Source organism: Suncus etruscus, chromosome 2, assembly GCF_024139225.1.
Source record: "Suncus etruscus isolate mSunEtr1 chromosome 2, mSunEtr1.pri.cur, whole genome shotgun sequence".
Taxonomy (NCBI): domain Eukaryota; kingdom Metazoa; phylum Chordata; class Mammalia; order Eulipotyphla; family Soricidae; genus Suncus; species Suncus etruscus.
This window is the reverse complement of record NC_064849.1, coordinates 96400164-96418247: the sequence shown is the minus strand read 5'-3', so window position 1 is coordinate 96418247 and position 18084 is coordinate 96400164. Positions and strand designations below refer to the sequence as shown.

Sequence of the window (18084 nt, the reverse complement as noted above, 5' to 3'; positions counted from 1 at the left end):
GGGGACTTCTTCTGAGAATTCTGTTTATGCATGATTATCCTTCCACTGTAACTTTACCTTGTCCTCTCTTTCTTTGCATCTCTGTTCTCATAATTAAAAAAAAAAAAGTAAACTAAAAAGGTAACAGGGCAAGGCATTGACATGTGTTCTTGTTCTGTTGTTTTGTTTTGTTTTGTTTAGTGTCATACCCAGAGATGCTTAGAGGTTACTTTTGTTCTAAACTCATGAATCAGTCTTGGCAAGTTGGGGGGGACCATATGGGATGCTGGAGGTCAAACTTGGGTCGGCAGAGTGCAACGCAGTATCCTACCCACTGTACTATCTCTCCAGTGCCACACTGACATTATTTCAAAGAATCTCCATATAAGATATATAATTGAAAAAAGAAAATGAACTATTATTGAATGAAGCAAGATCTAATTAAACACCACCCTAAACAAATGCTCATTCCACATTAAATGAAACAGGTATCTCCTACTATGAAGTACTGAGGAGTACAATGCTGCTATTTCACCTCTGATGTAAATGCAAAACTAGTCTCTATCAGAGGAAACAGTAAACTCAAATTCAAGTGCACTCAATGAAAAAGAGTCTTAAGACACCTCAAAAACATCAATGTCATAAAATATAAATAGAACCCTAGAAACTGTGCCAGATGAAAGGAGATTAAGGATGCATGACAACCAAAACCAATGCATGATGTAGATTTGTTTCCCTAGGAATAGTACTGAAATGGTTAGCAAATTCTGAATTAGGCCTTTAGGTAATAGTAATGTACTCATGTCAATTTCCTAATTTTGATCGTGATTTTGTAAAAAAAAATGTTATTTGATTAGGAAGAGATATCAAAGGGCAGAAGTGCATGCTTGGCATGTAGAAGTCCTCGGTTTGATCCCTAGCACCCTATCACAACAAGGTTCCCTCAAACATTCCCAGCAGTGACTTCCCCCAAGCACTGAGTCAGGAATAGCTCCCACACACTGGTGGGTTTTCCTCCCCACCCCCCAAAAAACCCAACCAAAGCAAAAGAAAAAGTCTAAGTTTTACAAAATATACACTGAATTATTTAGGATCAAAGAAGCATCATGCTGCCATTTAACTCTAAAAAGATAAAATACAAATACAGAAAGAAAAAGCAAGTGAACAGAGTGTTAACATTTAGAGTGACTGACTCTAGATAACATGGCAATTTTTGTACTGTTCTGGAGAATTTTTATTAAGTTTAACTTCTATATAAAATTTTCTTTAATAAAAATTAAAAAAATGGAAAACACTACATTTGTATTTCATTGCTGACTCTGAATAGCTAGCTCACTTTTTGTTCTACTCTGAATAATTTTTGGTCATTTCAATAGCCACATAAATTATCCTAACAGTTCCTTGCTCTTAGCACTTCCTTAATCTCTTCTCCCACTAACTTGACCTTCATTCTTCCTCAAAAATTCATCCTTACATGCATATACCTTGTCCTGCACTGCCAGGAACTCCAACCCTTCTTTATAATCTTTGTGAATCGCTGCTTAATATCTCATCAAATATGCTTACTCTGTTTATTCTATCACCTTTATAATGTTTTTTGTTTGCTTGTTTTAGTTTTGTTTTTTTTTTGGGAGCAATACCTGGCAGTGCACAGGGGTTATTCCTGGCTCTGTGCTCAGAATTTACTCCTGACAGACTCGCTTGGGGACCAGAGATAGAATCTGGATGTCATATGCAAAGCAAATACCCTACTTGCTGTGCTATCATTCTGGCTCTCAACCTTTATAATAGTTAATACTTAACCACTTCATATACTTCAACATCCTGGTGTTCTACCTTTTGGATTCCAGAATCTTTGAGATTATCAGCACTAAAATCCCAATTTCTTTATCATCTTCTTTCTCTTTACATGCTAAGCTAAACCACACCCTGGAAAGATCCAACTCCCAACCTTCACAGAGTGTATCCAGGGAGTGCACTCTGCAGGAGTTAGAGAAACAACTTGATTGACTGGCCTTCCTTTAATTTCTTAAACATTAGCTTCATATGGACACTGAGATAACTGTCTAATCTACTCTTATGCCCACTCTCCTAAGAAAATATTTTATACCTTTTCTTTCTTCAACTCTCCAAAATTTCTTCTATTCTTCATTTAAAATGGAATATGACAGAATAAAACTTCCCCAGTTTCTAACCTCTATAGATCTTTCTTCTACTTTTATACTTTTGCATCTGACCACTTAACTTGAAGGTTATACCTCACCTCTGTGAAGTCTAATGATGAAGTCAATATTCATAAGAATCAGTCTGTTTTGTTTTGGGGCCATGCCAGGTGGTGCTAGAAACTTATTTCTGGCTCTGTATTCAAGGAACTACCCCTGGTGATGCTTAGGGTTGGCAGAATGCAAGGCAAAAACCTTAACCCCTGTATTATGTCTCTAGCCTGAGAGAGAATCAGACCATTTGCAATCTTTGAAAGGGGAGTTTTACATGAGCACTTCCTCAAAATACTCACTTCCTTGTCCTGACTTTTCTTAGTTCGATGGCAATTCCTTTTTTTTAATAGGTTCCTCATCAAGCATTCTAACTTCTGGAATTCCATATAATCAATAAGGAGAATAAAGTACATATTTTGTAAAGATACTAATAAATGAGAACATCTTTGAAGACTATTTTAGCAGTAATTTAAGAAAAAAGGCAAAGATCCGGGCAGAAGCGATAGTGCAGTGGTAAGGCTTTTGCCTTGCACACGACTGACCCGGGACAGACCTGGGTTCAATCCCTGGCATCCCATATATCCTCCAAGCCAGGAGCAATTTCTGAGTGCACAGCCAGCAGTACCCCTGAGCATCACCAGGTGTGGCCCAAAAACCAAAAAGAACAGAGAGAGAGAGAGAGAGAAGCAAAGATCCAAGCTTGTAAAATTGTTTAAAAATTCAATTATTCACTTTCTTTACCTCTGGAGAAGTCTGTGTTCTCTCTGTGCATAGGGCATGGCCCAAAAACAAACAAATAAAACTAAAAACACAATTATTAAAAGTATAGACTATATATGAAATATATGTGTTATTTTGTATTAACTTTTAAATATAATTTTGGTTACCTGTAAAATACAATGGAAATAATCTGATTTAATGTCATGACAGTAAAAATAGTTTAAAAGGTAGTTTATCAAATACATATATCAACTCATGGTATATATGAATTAATATAAACAAAACTCCAAATTTGTGGAAATATATTTTTTTCTTCAAAAATGTATCATTAACCAAATGAAATGTGTGTCAAATTACATACCAACTGTAGGATTATAAAAATACTGAATTAATCTATTTTCTGGTTCTGTTGACTGAAAGGTATGAACAAACTGGTGGGTAACACTAGTTTCATTTTTGGCTACATCTTCTAGGTAAAATGCTTGTTCCAAAAGTATCTGCCACTGTACTTGAGTTCGACGATGCCGCTGAACTGCATAAATCACCTAAAAAAAAAAAAGAATAAGGAGTATACTCTTCAGTATTACCATTCGGTGTTTTGATACATCAGTGGTTAAGACTTCCTTTGAGGCAGTGTGTTTCGGTTGTCATAACAATGAGCAAGTGCTAGTGGCATTTAAGAGACAAGAATATTAATACTCTAGAAAATATGAAAAGCTAGGCTTGGGCCCGGAGAGATAGCACAGCGGTGTTTGCCTTGCAAGCAGCCGATCCAGAACCTAAGGTGGTTGGTTCGAATCCCGGTGTCACATATGGTCCCCCGTGCCTGCCAGGAGCGATTTCTGAGCAGACAGCCAGGAATAACCCCTGAGCAATGCCGGGTGTGGCCCAAAAACCAAAAAAAAAAAAAAAAAAAAAAAAAAAAAAAAAAAAAAAAAGAAAAGCTAGGCTCGGGCAGAAGAGATAGCATGGAGATCAGGCGTTTGCCTTGTATACAGAAGGATGGTGGTTCGAATCCCAGCATCCCACAAGGTCCCCCGAGCCTGCCAGGAGTGATTTCTGTGCCTAGAGCCAGGAGTAACCCCTGAGCGCGGCCGGGTGTGATCCAAAAACAAAGAAAAGCTAGGCTCAATTCGAACAAAAAGCAAATAAACAAAACTCCCTCCCCAAATTGTACTGCTGCTGGAAAACACAAAGTCAAAATATTTCAAAGAATCGTAAGAGGGCCCAGAGGATGACTCACTGACCAAAGTCACCTTGTGCTTTCTCTGCATGAGGCCACGTGTTATACCCTTGGTATTGCCTACATATAAATGGATCTGCTCTCTGGGATCCCTAGTGCCTCCCATAATGTATGCACTCTCCAATGTAGTCACCAAGATGTGTGAAACCACCACAACTAAAGTGTGTAATCCCCTGTATACATAAGTGTGATTGAGGTAAACACATGCATAAACATCACAGAAAGCCCTGGGCAAAAACATGGAACCAGAATCTGTTGTGGTAACATTAAAATGAGTATGACCTCTGGTAAGCACATATTCAAGCACCACTACAAAGTTGTGAGGGTCCTCTAGTGAGTACTATGTGCAGTCCCCATCTTTGCAACAATAGCAACAAAGGGATGATGGGAAGAGAGTATTAATAAGGAAAAATGCAGAAAGTTTTCAGATACATATTTACTCAAAAAAATTTTTGGTGGATAATAATCTAACAAAACCCACCACCAATAAGGATCTACTATACCTGTTTATGTAGCTTTACCAGACTTTTTTCACTAGGGTAAGTATTATGCTTTTCTTCAAAATCTTCATAATCATCCATGTTTCTCCCCATTTTTTCCTGATACTCTACAGGGCACTGAAAGGAACAAGAAGTTTTCTTTAAATCTTATTTTTAAATATAATGGTTTTTATTAGAAAAATTTCATCCTTCAGCATTTATAATTTTCTTGAAAACAACTTCTCCTGGGGCAGGACAGAACAGAAGCTAGGGCACACATCAAACTTGTGCCTGATCCAGGCTCAATTCCTGGTATCACATGATCACCTGAATATTGCTGTATGCAGCCTTGGATACTCCTAAGCACCACTGGGTGTGTCTCCGGAGGTTTCCAGCACCAGCAGGATAGCCTGGGTACCCCTGGTCTGCAGTACCCCAGAAGCATTGCTTTTTTGAGCCATTGCATTGAATCACAGAACCAGTAGGGAAGTTTTAGTTGGATTTTTAGTTCCCAGTGCTTTCCTAAAAGTGCTATAAAAGACAAATTGAGCTTCCTTTTACTCCTACTAACTAATCTTTACACTCAAATATGCTAACTGGGAATGTGTAGGACAGAAGAGCTTATCTACAGAAAGCAACAAGTATTTTTAGATGTAAGCTGTTCTATCTATACTTGTTCTATGTATGCACCTGATAAAACTCAGTTATTATCCTAGGTAATAAAGAATCATTAAAAAAGCTAAAATGTTCAATTTTTGAAAGGAATAGTACACAAAAAAACATGATTTAGAACCATGGCCCCAGTTTTAATCTTCTATTATTTGAACCTAGGCAAAAGTTTTATTGAATTAGTCTCAAAAGATATTAAATAAGGAATTATTTGAGATTTCATTTTCAATACTGTTTACCAAAATTAACAAGAACAAATAAGTACAAAAGAAATCACCCTTGCCCCAGAGCAAGGAGAAGAAAAGAAACTGAGTTGAAGAGGAGAAATACAAATATGAAAGGATAGGGGCCAGAGCCTAAGCGGTCTCAGGTGCATTCCATATGGTCTCTCAAACCAGAAATGATTTCTGAGCTAATAGCCAAGAGTAACCCCTGAGCATCTCTGGGTGTGGTGCAAGGAAACAAGCAAGCAAACAAAACCCAAAACAAAACAAAAAAAAGAACTAAATATCCAAACCAAAGGCAACAACAATGGAATCAAGGCTTTAACAATCTAAAAATGGGCCTGTTATACTGGTAGGCCAGGGGGCAGAAGTGATATGGGATGTATTTATGGAACATTGGTTGAGAGAGGTGGATTTTGTAAATCACAATGGCTTCCATAAAATAAAATTAAGATGATTTAAAATATATGAAATAGTCTAGTGTTTGCATAAAAAATAATTGATACTCACTTCTGAAGTAATCCCTTTTGGAAGGCTATCAATACATCTAATTTAATACCAATGAGTCAAAAAATCTTAATTACATGGCTTCTTGCTACATACCTATGTTAAATGTTATAATTATTGGTTATTAAATCATTCACAATTATTCATGATAGAAGAAACATAATAAGATGACCTATTTGAAACCGTTTTGAAGCCCCACTTTATTTTTTAAGAGATATACCTCTATTGACAGTAGTCAAGGACACCTTTACACATTAAAATGTCTATCTCTATTTAGTATATGATTTAATATAACCACTATAACCACATTCCAATGGAAAAATGCCAGTTATTGTTAAATATGTAAAACTAATGATAAATTTTGTATAAATTACTACTAGTTTATGGTTCATATTTCCATGAAAATGGGAGAGAATTAGGAAGACCCTAATCATAGAATGTCTTTGTATATTCTGAACATAATTATTATTTGTGCTTAAGGAACAGATGAGAATATGACTTAATTACCTTTCTTAGTATTGTGTCAACACATTTTCTCAATGGGTGGTTATACTTGATGCTTTCATTCACTTTACGAACCTCCTACAGAAAGAAATTTACAATTCTATAGAGCAAATATTTCAAATGAGAATGCTCTAATTATATATATATTTTTTAACTCATTAATTAGCATATATATACATAACATTACTTTTACTGTTAAACTGGTGAAATGGTAAAATTTTGAAACAAGTGAACTAGGTATCAATTCTTAAAGGGAACACTATGAAATGCAAATGATCTTTTAATAACTTTATTGAAAATATAAATTTCCAATTTACTTAACTTCAAAAATACATTTTCAAATATAAGAAACAAATAAAAATTAAACATAAATTTATTTTTGAAAAATGTACCAGTATCTATCATATATTTAAAATAATATTAATTATATTTAAACCTACATTTTGAGTCAATGTTTTCTATTTCATTGCTTGTATTTTACAAGCTAAATGCTGAAAAAAGCAAAACAAAATTTAAATACAAGTACATGCTCTTTCTTTTACTCACTTAATAAAAATGGTTGAAAAATATCTAAGAGTTTGAAAAATTAGAGAAGGTATTATGGGTTGAACTGTGCCCAAAATTCCAACATTTTAGCTGAGTACCTGAGAATGTGACCTTAATTGAAGGTAGAGTTGTAGCAGATTTAATTGATTTAAGTACAATAAAGTAAAATTGAAGGGGGTTGGGCCCCAATCTTATGACTTTTATAATGTGAAATTTGGGAACAGATAAGCCCACAGGATAACACCCTATGAATTTGAAGGCAGACATCTACAAGACAAAGTACACCAAAAAATTGTGAGCAAACTACCAGAAGTTAGTAAAGAGGCACAGAATACATTTCCCTACAGTCCTCAGAGAAAAACCCTGTTCATACCCTCTAAAACTAAGATATTAACTTTCCGTTACTTAAGTCAGCCAGTTAGTACTACTTTATTATGCAAACCCATGAAACCTTGAAGAATCACTACCAGGTTTAGACCTGAAAATAAAACAGTAACTGTGACGACTCCCAAGTTTGAGAAAGGCCAGTTCAAAGAAGAAAGTGGCAGAATGTAATGATGAGGAGCAAGGGTCAGCACATCACATCTACCACCTGTTTTTGTCTAGAATGCATTCATGTTCATTCACTTATATACTGTATGTGGCTGCTTTCATGCTACAGGAACAGAGCAAATGTGAAAGAAATCATATGGCAAACAAAACCTAAAAATGTTCATTAAAGACCATTTATAATTTGCCAATATCCAGTAACACATTAACTAAAGTTAGACTGCCTAGTATTTGTACTAGGTAAATGAAAATAGAAAGCTGATTTAGTTCTCTGTGTCAAATTTTCATTTATACAACATGTGTAATGATAAATTCTCCCTCATACAGTATGTATATTATAAATGGATATATAAAGTTCTTAGCATGAGTTTATATATTTGCTTGCTACTGTCATCATTATTATTTTGTGAGTAAAATGACATGACTTATTAAGATTGCAGATACAAAACTCAGTGAAAGAAATTTTTATATAAAATCTCTAAAAAGATTTTCAAATTGGGTAAATACTTTTTCAGGAAAAAATATCATCTGTTACTTTCACTTCTCTATCAGTATAATCATATAACTTATCTAATGTAGTAGATTTTTGAGAGTGTAAGAGGAAACTATAAGTAACTCTAAAATAATGAGGATAACCCTGAACTGTTGAAGATATTCTTCTTAAATCTTTGTGTGATTTATAAAGCAGAGATGGTATGTCATACAATTAAACTGTCAATATGAAGTCATCCTAATGGAAGATATATTCTGAAGAATTGCACATTGCCAAATTTTGCCTAAGATTCATAAATACATGTTGAGGAACAGAGAGGGTTTGGTGGGAGAGTAGGCAGGGTGACTAGACCAACACTGTACCCCAAAAACGACAGATGCAACTGGCTGACTGTTGTCTGTGAGGTTCCACTTACCTCCATGACATCTTCTAAATTCTCTTCTGCATCTGCTTTCTCTGTCATCAATTTGGCTGCTTTAAAGTATGTTTTCATAAGCAGATAACCCTTTTTGGCTCCATTCCAGTATGAACGAGGAATTTCTACTAAACCATACCCCAACAACAACACAAGAAGAAATAGGCCCCATGTGTTTGCAGCAGCTATTCCAATAGTCTGAAGTTGGTTCCTAAAAAAACAAAAAGGAGAAAACAAGCAAATAGCTATGAAAGATGTATTTTTCCTACAAAAATATAAAGTGACAAACTGTTGTTAAAAGTTTTTTCAAAAAACTGACATAAATGGATGGCTAGAATCTTATATGAGAAATTAGACCTTCAAATCAGCATTGTCTGCTTCTTGGTTAGTAAAAGCAGATAATCTGTGTTTTCACAGAAAGCTGAATATGGATTGTATATAAGAATTATAACAGAAAACTGCTATTTAGTGAAAGCAGAATATTTTTATTTGTTTTGTTTTGTTTTTGGGTCACACCCGGTGAGGCTCAAGAGTTACTCCTGGCTATGCACTCAGAAATTACTCCTGGCATGGGGAACCATAAGGGATGACAGGGGATTGAACTCAGGTCTGTCCTGGATCAGCCCTGTGCAGGGCAAATGCCCTACCACTGCGCTATAGCTCGGCCCTGAGAGTAGAATTTTTGTGAAACTAGAATTTATTGGAAGCAGATCTAGGATAATTTACTGCAAATAGGTACTATTTATTTCTGAAGAAGATTATAATTTTTTATTATCCATATTAATTATGAAAGACATAATTTTTTTTTAAATATGGAACGCTTCACGAATTTGCGTGTCATCCTTGCGCAGGGGCCATGCTAATCTTCTCTGTATCGTTCCAATTTTAGTATATGTGCTGCCGAAGCAAGCACGAAAGACATAATTTTTAACTTGTGCTGAGATAGACCCATATAAGATACAACAATGAGAATATCACTATTGCTCCATTACTGTATGTTCTATGCCTAGCTTTTCATGTGTATTTAGATCACAAATACAGAGTTTGATTATATAGCAATGCCTGAATCTAGCATTAAAGAGAAATATGCTGAGACTCAAAACATGGTACAGTAGTTTAAAAGCACTTAATCCCAAGCACTGATGCACATGTTGAGGCAATCCTGACAATCCTACTACATGGAACTTCTGGTGAGAGTGGAAAAGAGAGAGAAATATGACATCAAAGTAGTCAGGAAAAATTTTTAAATTAATTTCAATAAAAGTATTATTTTATCAGATGAAAAATCTGAAAGTCTATAAAAATCATAAGGTTAATACTTCTAGCACTAATGATAAGACAAAGCATTAGTCATTTGTCTAAACTATATGTAAAGTCATATTTTCCATCTTAGAAACATAATACTTAAACGTTATTTTTGAGGACCATAAAACATGTAAGACATTTGGCAAAATGTGTCTATCTACATATATGAGAGAAAAATTATCAAAAAATGTAAATGTGCAGTTATAACTTCTCTTACCATTCTAAGTGTAAACGTGGGTTTACAGCTACATAAATTAAAAATGCTCCAAAAATTAGCAAATAGGTTCCATAATAGATTGCATTCTCAATTAATGCAGTCTTGATCTTTCCAGTGATGGAAAATCCTCCTGATCTTGCATATGATTGCATAAACGGTAACAAAATCCTAGAAAGTCAGAAAGTTAGAAAATGTTTGACATATCTGCATAACCTCAGAAATACAAGTATCTTAATTTTAATCATGAATATAATTTATAATAATGAATAATTATTAATGAAAAGTAAACCATAATAGATAACTGAATATTTTTGATATGAAATTAGAGAATAAAAGCTCTAAAGACAGGAGAAAACAAAGTACATTTCCTTTTTTAAATTTTTTTATTTAAATACCATGATTACAAACATGACTGTTGTTGGGGTTCAGTCACAAAAAAAAACACCTCTCTTTACCAGTGCAACATTCCCACCAATGCTCCCCAATTCCATACTCCCACACCCCCTGCCTGTATACAAAAGAGGCATTCTATTTCTCACTCTTTAACATTGTCTTGGTAGTTGCTAGTGTATTATTTCTCTAACTCAATGGTCCTCAAACTACGGCCCGCGGGCCACATATTATATTCATTCCCATTTTGTTTCTTCACTTTTAAATAAGATATATGCAGTATGCATAAAATTTGTTCATAATTTTTGTTTTTACTATAATCTGGCCCTCCAACAGTCTGAAGGACAGTGAACTAGCCCCCTGTTTAAAAAGTTTGAGGACTGCACTCACCCCTCTTTGAGGTGAGCTTCATGTTGTGAGTTGGTCCTTCCGGCCCTCATCTCTGGGCATTATTACAATAATGTCTTTTATTTTTCTTAAAACCCATAGAAGTGAGACTATTTCTGTGTGTGTCTCTCTCTCCCTCTGACTTATTTCACTCAGCATAATAGTTTCCATGTCCATCCGTGTATAGGAAAATTTCATTACTTCATCTCTCCTGATGGCTGCATAATATTCCATTGTGTATATGTACCACAAGGAAAGCTTCTTCAACAAGTGGTGTTAGGCAACTGGTCAGCCGCTTGCAAAAAAGTGAACTTAGACCTCCATCCAACATCATGCACATAGGTCATATCCAAATGGATTAAGGACCTGAATATCAGACCCGAAACCATAAGGTATACTGATCAACACATAGGTAAAAACACTCCATGATATTGAGACTAACGCAAAGTATATTTTTGATGCAAAGCCCACAATGACCAGCAGAGTAGGCATCATGAAGACTGAAGAGGAGTTTTTTAAAATGCTTAAAATATTTTTAAAAATCAAAAGGGGCCAGAGCAATAGCACACCAGGTAGAGCAATTGCCTTGCATAAGACCAACCTGGCCTCCTCAGATGGTGTCCAAGCTTGCCAGAGTAATTTCCACCACCCCCCACCCACCACAGGCCCCTCACCCAGAAGTAATTTCTGAGCACAGAGCACAGAATCCCTTTTAGGGATTACTCAGCGGTCCTCAAATTTTTTAAACAGGGGGCCTGTTCACTGTCCCTCCGATTGTTGGAGGGCTGGACTATAGTAAAAACAAAAACTATGAACAAATTCCTATGCACATTGCATATATCTTGTTTTGAAGTGAAGAAACAAAACGGGAACAAATACAATATGTGTCCCGCAGACCGTAGTTTGAGGACCACTGCTAAGTAATCAAAATCAGGCAAGAAAATCTGTCATGGAATCAAAAGTCAGAAATACCTTTGTAAAGGGCAAGGATGTAAGAGAGCCTGAGAGAGATTTCAGAGGACACTGTTAATATTCTGTCATCAACTGAGTGTTGGCTCAATACTTATTCACTTGGAAATAATCTAACTGAAACACTCTATACATTTCCCTGTATTTTAATTTCTAAAAATTATCAAAGAAGTTATAATAAGGAGCATATCACTGAGAACAAAGCTAGAAATCCCAAAAAGTTGTGATTTGAGTGTGTATGTAACATCAGTTTACTCAGTTGTAAACTAATTGTACCTACCCTAAAGTATTACTATCCTTCATCATAGTCTACTGGACTTCTCCTTCTTTGTTCCTTTTTTTTTTTAAGATGAAAGAGTTGTAAATGTTTTGCTTGAAAATGGAGCTGTAAATAGGTAACAATTGCTGGCTAGGATGTCCACATTTTAGAAAGTGGAATTAACTCTAGTAGTATTAGTATTTCCTTACTTGAAAGAAAGGAAGAAAGAATGAGTTTTGTGGCTGAGAATCTGAAAGACTGATGACATATTTTTACTGTAAGGTAGAGGTAAATCATTTGCTAAAAGTCCTTGGGCACAGAGACAAGAGTAATAAAAAGAACAAAATTTTGTTGACTTTCTTTTCAAAAGGGAGCAATGAGCAAACAAAGGAGGAAAGTCTAGAAGTGTTGAAGGTCCAGTTCAATTTAATGAACATGATACACAGGTTTTTACATAGGTTTTCTCTTGTAATGGTAATTGACTCCAGTTTTGGAGTTCAGATAGATGCCTGCAGAGTATCTAAAATGCTCAGCAGGCTGAGGATACACTGGATACAAGAGTGGGTAGAAAGATTCAGTGGAACTCACACTTCAATGAAATAAGGGCTATAATCAATGATATGAAGGAAAAGTGAATGATAAATGACCAAAGATACAAATTTAGGGAAGAACACTAACACTTCACAAAAACTTTTGTTTTGGGCCACACTCAGGGGTTACTCCTGGCTCTATGTTCAGAAATTACTCTTGGCTGACTCCAGTGGGCCATCTGGGATGCCAGAGATACAATCCAGTCAGCCCTGTACCAGTAAACACCCTACCTGCTCCAGCTCACCCCAACCCCATTTTTTTTTTAATTGCCTATGTTGCCAGGCAGCTCCATCTACTTTGACAAGTCAAAGTGGTCCTGGGCCCCTGGCAGACAGAAAAAAGCACCCACACTTGAGGCTATAGCAGGGTGCAGAGTGAGTCTGCAAGGAATACAACATTTAGTTAAAGGAGCACAGAAATGGAGCCCAACAAGGAAATACAGAGGTTGAGCTATGTAGAAACAGAGAAACGGAAATGATAATAATTGTGGCAAAGGCAGTTTATATAATAATGGGATTAGAAGGCTCAAATGAAGATTTAAGAACAAAGTTAATAACTAAGAAAAGTAGTGACAGGTAAATAAAATTAGTGACAAGGAAAATTTTATTGTTTTTATTTTTTGCTTATCATTGAAAAAATTTATTCTCTTTTAGGATGATAGAATTGGAAAGAAGAAATGATATAGACCAGGGGTCTCAAACTCATCCTCCGTACAACATTTTGTGGCCCTGCCCTAGAGGAATCTTTTTTTTGTTTTGTTTTGTTTTAGTTGTTTGGGTCACACACCCCCAATATTCAAAGCTTACTACTGACTTTGCACTCAAGGATCACCCCGACTTTGCCTCCTGTGGCCCCCAGGTAAATTGAGTTTAAGACCCCTGATATAGACTAAAGGAAAAATGACAAGTTAACATAAATTCTAAAATGTGAAATAAACTTTACTGAAAACAATGATTTATTTTTAATCCAGCCAAATACTAAATACTAATACTACCACTTACCATGTTAAAAATTGTGAAGTCCAATATACTACCCTCCAGAAAATCGGCATGATTCCATCAGGAATATAACTCCAGGGCTTGAAACATGGATGGTGACTATTTAATAACAATCAAATACCAGTTAATTAAAAATGACAATTACTGAAACAAATTAGACAATTAACTTCTGTGCAGTAAAATTCATTTATATTCAGATTTTGATTATTGATTCTGACTCATATTATCCCACAGAAAATTTAGAATTCAAAGCTGACAAATCAAACTGAAAAAAGGAACTCAAACAGTGCACTAGAAAGAAATAACAGTGAATATTCACCTTTCTGTGCACATTTAGTCAATGGCTAAAGAGAACACAATATTCACCTAAGAGATTAATAAGGTAACAATCTTTAAAAGCAACAAATCTTTTATTTGATTACCTTTAAAATATACAAAACTTCAGTTGTGGTACTGATTTTGTCTTGGTATGGAGGATAAAAGGAGAAGGTATAGTTAAACCCTAAAAACTGGAAAATTAATAGCATATCTCCTAAGGTGGCATAAGCCAGCATTTATTATACATCTAATTCTGCTTAAATTTTCTGAATATGTTGTGTATTTCATGATAGAGTTTTCATTAAAAGTCAACCTTTTCAGAATATAAGGACATCTTTTATTTGGACTTTTACAATGCTACTGACCTACAACTAATTTTTAATAATACATAAAAGAAATAAAGTCTACATTTCAATTTATACTTTCACTACTAAAAAGATACCATTAACATTTTTTAAATTTGATATAAACTTAATGTAATCTTTTGACAATTAGAATTTTATACATCTTGGTCCAAGATTGTAATGATTTCAAGAATGCAAGACATAAAGGAATACCGTATATAAAAAATAACCTTGTCCTTAATTATAAGTTTGTAAATCAGATAAAAGAAATAACTATTTGATTCATTATTTTTCGATCCAGGACAAGAAAAAACACCTCTTGAAAAATCACACTTATGATAAGGGACAGGATCAAGACTGCAAAATCAATTCTCCAAGTTTCTCATTAATATCTGAAGTATCTTGTGAACTATTTAAAAATTATGCAATTTAAACAGAGTACAAGGTAATTCAGTCTACTACCAAAATAGAGTGATAGTATAGTGGGTAGGCCACTGGCCTGGAATACAGCTGACCTGGGGTCAATCACCAGTTTCCCATATGGTCTATGCACTGCCAGGAGTAATTCATGAGAACAGAGCCAAGAGGAGCTCCTGAATATCACTTTGTTGGCCCAAAAATTGTGTGTGTGTGTGTGTGTGTGTGTGTGTGTGTGTTGTGTGTGTGTAGGAAAGTACACTAGCAAAGAAAGGAGGTATGGAAGGGGTAAAAAGAGATATAATTTCACAAATACAAAATTCAGAGGCAAAAACTGACAACTCTCACAATTTTTATACCTGCAATAGTAAAACACACATAGAAAGTAACTACCTTGGAACTGAGATGACAGTTGCATATAATCCTGTACTGTTGTTATTCTCAGGAGGGCTTGAGTTTGCAGCATGTTTGCATCGGTTGTATATTGTCTACAACAATAAATGAAAACATTTTTAAAAGGTCTAAGAATAAAATCTAAAGCTATCAAGTGTTTTAAGAAATCTTGGCAGTAACCACTCACCTATCCCAAATTATCTGACTGGCTATGATTTTCAGTGATCATATTCAGACAGACACATTTAAATTCAAAATATAACTGTATATCCTTATGTAATTTAGCTGTCATATAAACATCCTCAGGAATTACAACTGCCTTTTAAATTATGAAAACTGGTTTCAAAATTCTTACCGTACTAACATCCAGAGGCAGTATGAAGACAATAAGGAAGCAGAGATACCAAGCTAGCAGTGTTCCAACAATTACAAGTCTATGCTGCTTCTTAAAGTCTCCATATCGATGAAGTAAGAATAATGCCAGAAAAAACACAAAAACAATCTCGAGTCCCAAAGCTGCACCACTCATTATCAAAAGTTCACTCAGACTACCCAAAGTAATTCAATGTACAGTTCTGAATCATATCTGTAAACTGGAGAAAAGAGAAAGAGGCAGCATTAATACAGAATATGACTATCTAAAGATTTCCAAAATACTTATTAGTGTATTAATAACTTCTCTGGAAATTTTTCACATTATATTGACTCTGAATGTAATAAAGGTAACTGCTATTCTCAAGTACTTTTTATTTAAGCATATATATTTCACATAAATTACCTTTAGAGAAAAAGTAATTCTAAACAAAAATTATACTTGTCTTAAAGAAAAGTATAAAATTAGAGTATTAGATGTGAATAGCTTCAACATCGTATCATTTGGAATCAGAATCTCAAAGTTACAAAATATACAAATATTTAAAACATATACAAAATATACAAATATACTATTGAATAAATCCTAAAAAATTAGGTAAATTTTCATAAAAGAAATTATTGGCTCAACAAGCTACAAATCATCCCAGGTAAATCATCATTTACAGGCTAAAAACTGAGGCCATTTTGGAGTATGGGTAAGCAACAGCCTTCCCTCTCAGATAGGCCCAGCAGCTGACATATCCAATCTCCTTCAACATGTTAACAGCCAGCTCCACAACTACTGGAATGCACAGCTGCATATGTGGCCAAGGGACTCCTCCAAATTTCACAGTACTAACAGTCCGATAGTCACATAGCAAACTTGGTGGGAAAGTTTCATAGAAGCCCACCAAGCTCAATGAGTAAAAATAGTAACACAGAAAGTTCAATCAGTACCAACTACCTTAGCAAATTCTCAGACAATGACTTCAGTAACAGCCCTGAGAGATACAACAATTATCACAAATTGGGGCAGGAGTAATTAGTACAGTGATTAGGTTGTTTGCCATGTATAAGGCCAACTCAGAATGGAACCCTGTTACCACATAAGGTTGTCTGAGACCACCGGAGGGTCCCCCAAAATAACAAAAAAAATATGAATTTAGTAATCTATTTCCTGATCATTCCATTTATTATTTATTGTAAAAAGCAATAAATTTGTTTGTGTCTGCAAGGGGAAGGTCACTCTGGTGGTAGTAACCTTAGAACATTAAATGCTTGAATACCCTAAACAACTGTATTATGAACAACTTTGTAATCACAATGTCTAAATAAAAAAATAAAGTCTAAGTTATCCACATTTAAAATTTTCAAAATGGGGCGAAAGAAAAATAGACAGCACTTAAGATTAACTCTCCTCTGTGAGATATGGAACTTTGTTCATACAGTAACCTTGTCTAACAACTTACACGCCCTAAAATTTATTTTTTTTCATTTGGGTTTGAGGAGAACATCTAGTAGAATTTAGTGGCCATTCCTAGCACAGTGCTAGGAAATGCCCTCCTGGTATTTGGAGGACTAAATGTGGTGCTATAGATTTGAACCAGAGTAATAACGATGAATGCAAGGCAAGTGCCTCACCTTCTGCACTATTTCTCCAGCCCTGAATTTATGATTCATTTACTGTTTTACAAAATTTAATTAAGACTTTCCATTTATTTACACAAATATTTTCTTCACAGAAAGTGATTCTACTTTTATACATTAAGAAAATCATCAACTATATAAAGGAAAAATTATCAATAAAAGCATTTAATAAATTTATGCATTTAGGGCCAGAGAGATAGCACAGCCGTATTTGCCTGATCCAGGACCTAAGCTGGTTGGTTTGAATCCCGGTGTCCCATATATTCCCCCGTGTCTGCCAGGAGCTATTTCTGAGCAGATAGCCAGGAGTAACCCCTAAGCACCGCCAGGTGTGGCCCAAAAACCAGAAACCAAAAACAAACAAACAAACAAACAAAAAAAAACAAAAAAAATTTATGCATTTGAAAACATTTCTAATTACAAATGCTGATAAGGCAGTTTATTAGATAGATCCTTACTCTAATAAAGTAATTGACCTCTCTAGTAACTAAAAGCAATATTTACATTTCACCTTTGTAAAATCAACTTTAAACCGTTTTGTCAATCCATGGATTAATTACAGCATTTCAAGGATCTGATCAGAATCTTAATATAGAGAATAAAGATTGCGATGTAACCCAATAAAATAAAATAGGGCAGGATCATAAAATACTTCAACATACATCTCTAATCAAAACAAGGCATTAAAAGAAAGTGGGGATATTTTAACAGCCTAATTTAAGAAAAAACCCTAGACAGAATACCACAAACAAAAATTACACTTAGTATACTGTTTTCTTCACTATTTTTATATTGTTGAAGTAGTTTCTATTCCTTTGTACATTTCAATTATTGCAGCTTGAAGCAAGATAAGTTTTTATTGAACAAAATTTACTTAGAAAGAAGTGACAGGAGAAAAATGGAGGAATACAAGATCAAGAGAGAATATGGGTTTTTCCAGAGTGGAAAAAG

At 34.8% G+C, this 18084-nt stretch overlaps 1 protein-coding gene and 2 non-coding genes across 4 annotated transcripts in view; all 3 read right to left on the bottom strand.

Moving 5' to 3' along the window:
• Positions 1 to 15723, bottom strand: part of LMBRD2 (LMBR1 domain containing 2) — a 39229-nt gene extending 23506 nt beyond the window's left edge. The window contains exons 1-8 of one of the 2 annotated variants that reach the window (XM_049767683.1): positions 15488 to 15723; positions 15133 to 15227; positions 13664 to 13759; positions 10067 to 10234; positions 8545 to 8755; positions 6545 to 6619; positions 4662 to 4775; positions 3277 to 3460 (exon numbers count right to left, since the gene is read on the bottom strand). In XM_049767683.1, coding sequence (XP_049623640.1) covers positions 3277 to 3460; positions 4662 to 4775; positions 6545 to 6619; positions 8545 to 8755; positions 10067 to 10234; positions 13664 to 13759; positions 15133 to 15227; positions 15488 to 15661 — 1117 coding nt within the window. In that variant the 5' untranslated portion in view covers positions 15662 to 15723. The remainder of the gene's footprint in view (positions 1 to 3276; positions 3461 to 4661; positions 4776 to 6544; positions 6620 to 8544; positions 8756 to 10066; positions 10235 to 13663; positions 13760 to 15132; positions 15228 to 15487) is intronic. The other variant, XM_049767685.1, reaches the window with a different exon arrangement.
• On the bottom strand, positions 9351 to 9457 carry LOC126003059 (U6 spliceosomal RNA). The gene has a single exon (XR_007493603.1). It is a non-coding gene; the product is annotated as a U6 spliceosomal RNA (small nuclear RNA).
• LOC126002769 (small nucleolar RNA SNORA77) lies at positions 12931 to 13046 on the bottom strand. The gene has a single exon (XR_007493408.1). It is a non-coding gene; the product is annotated as a small nucleolar RNA SNORA77 (small nucleolar RNA).
• Positions 15724 to 18084: the final 2361 nt, after the last annotated feature.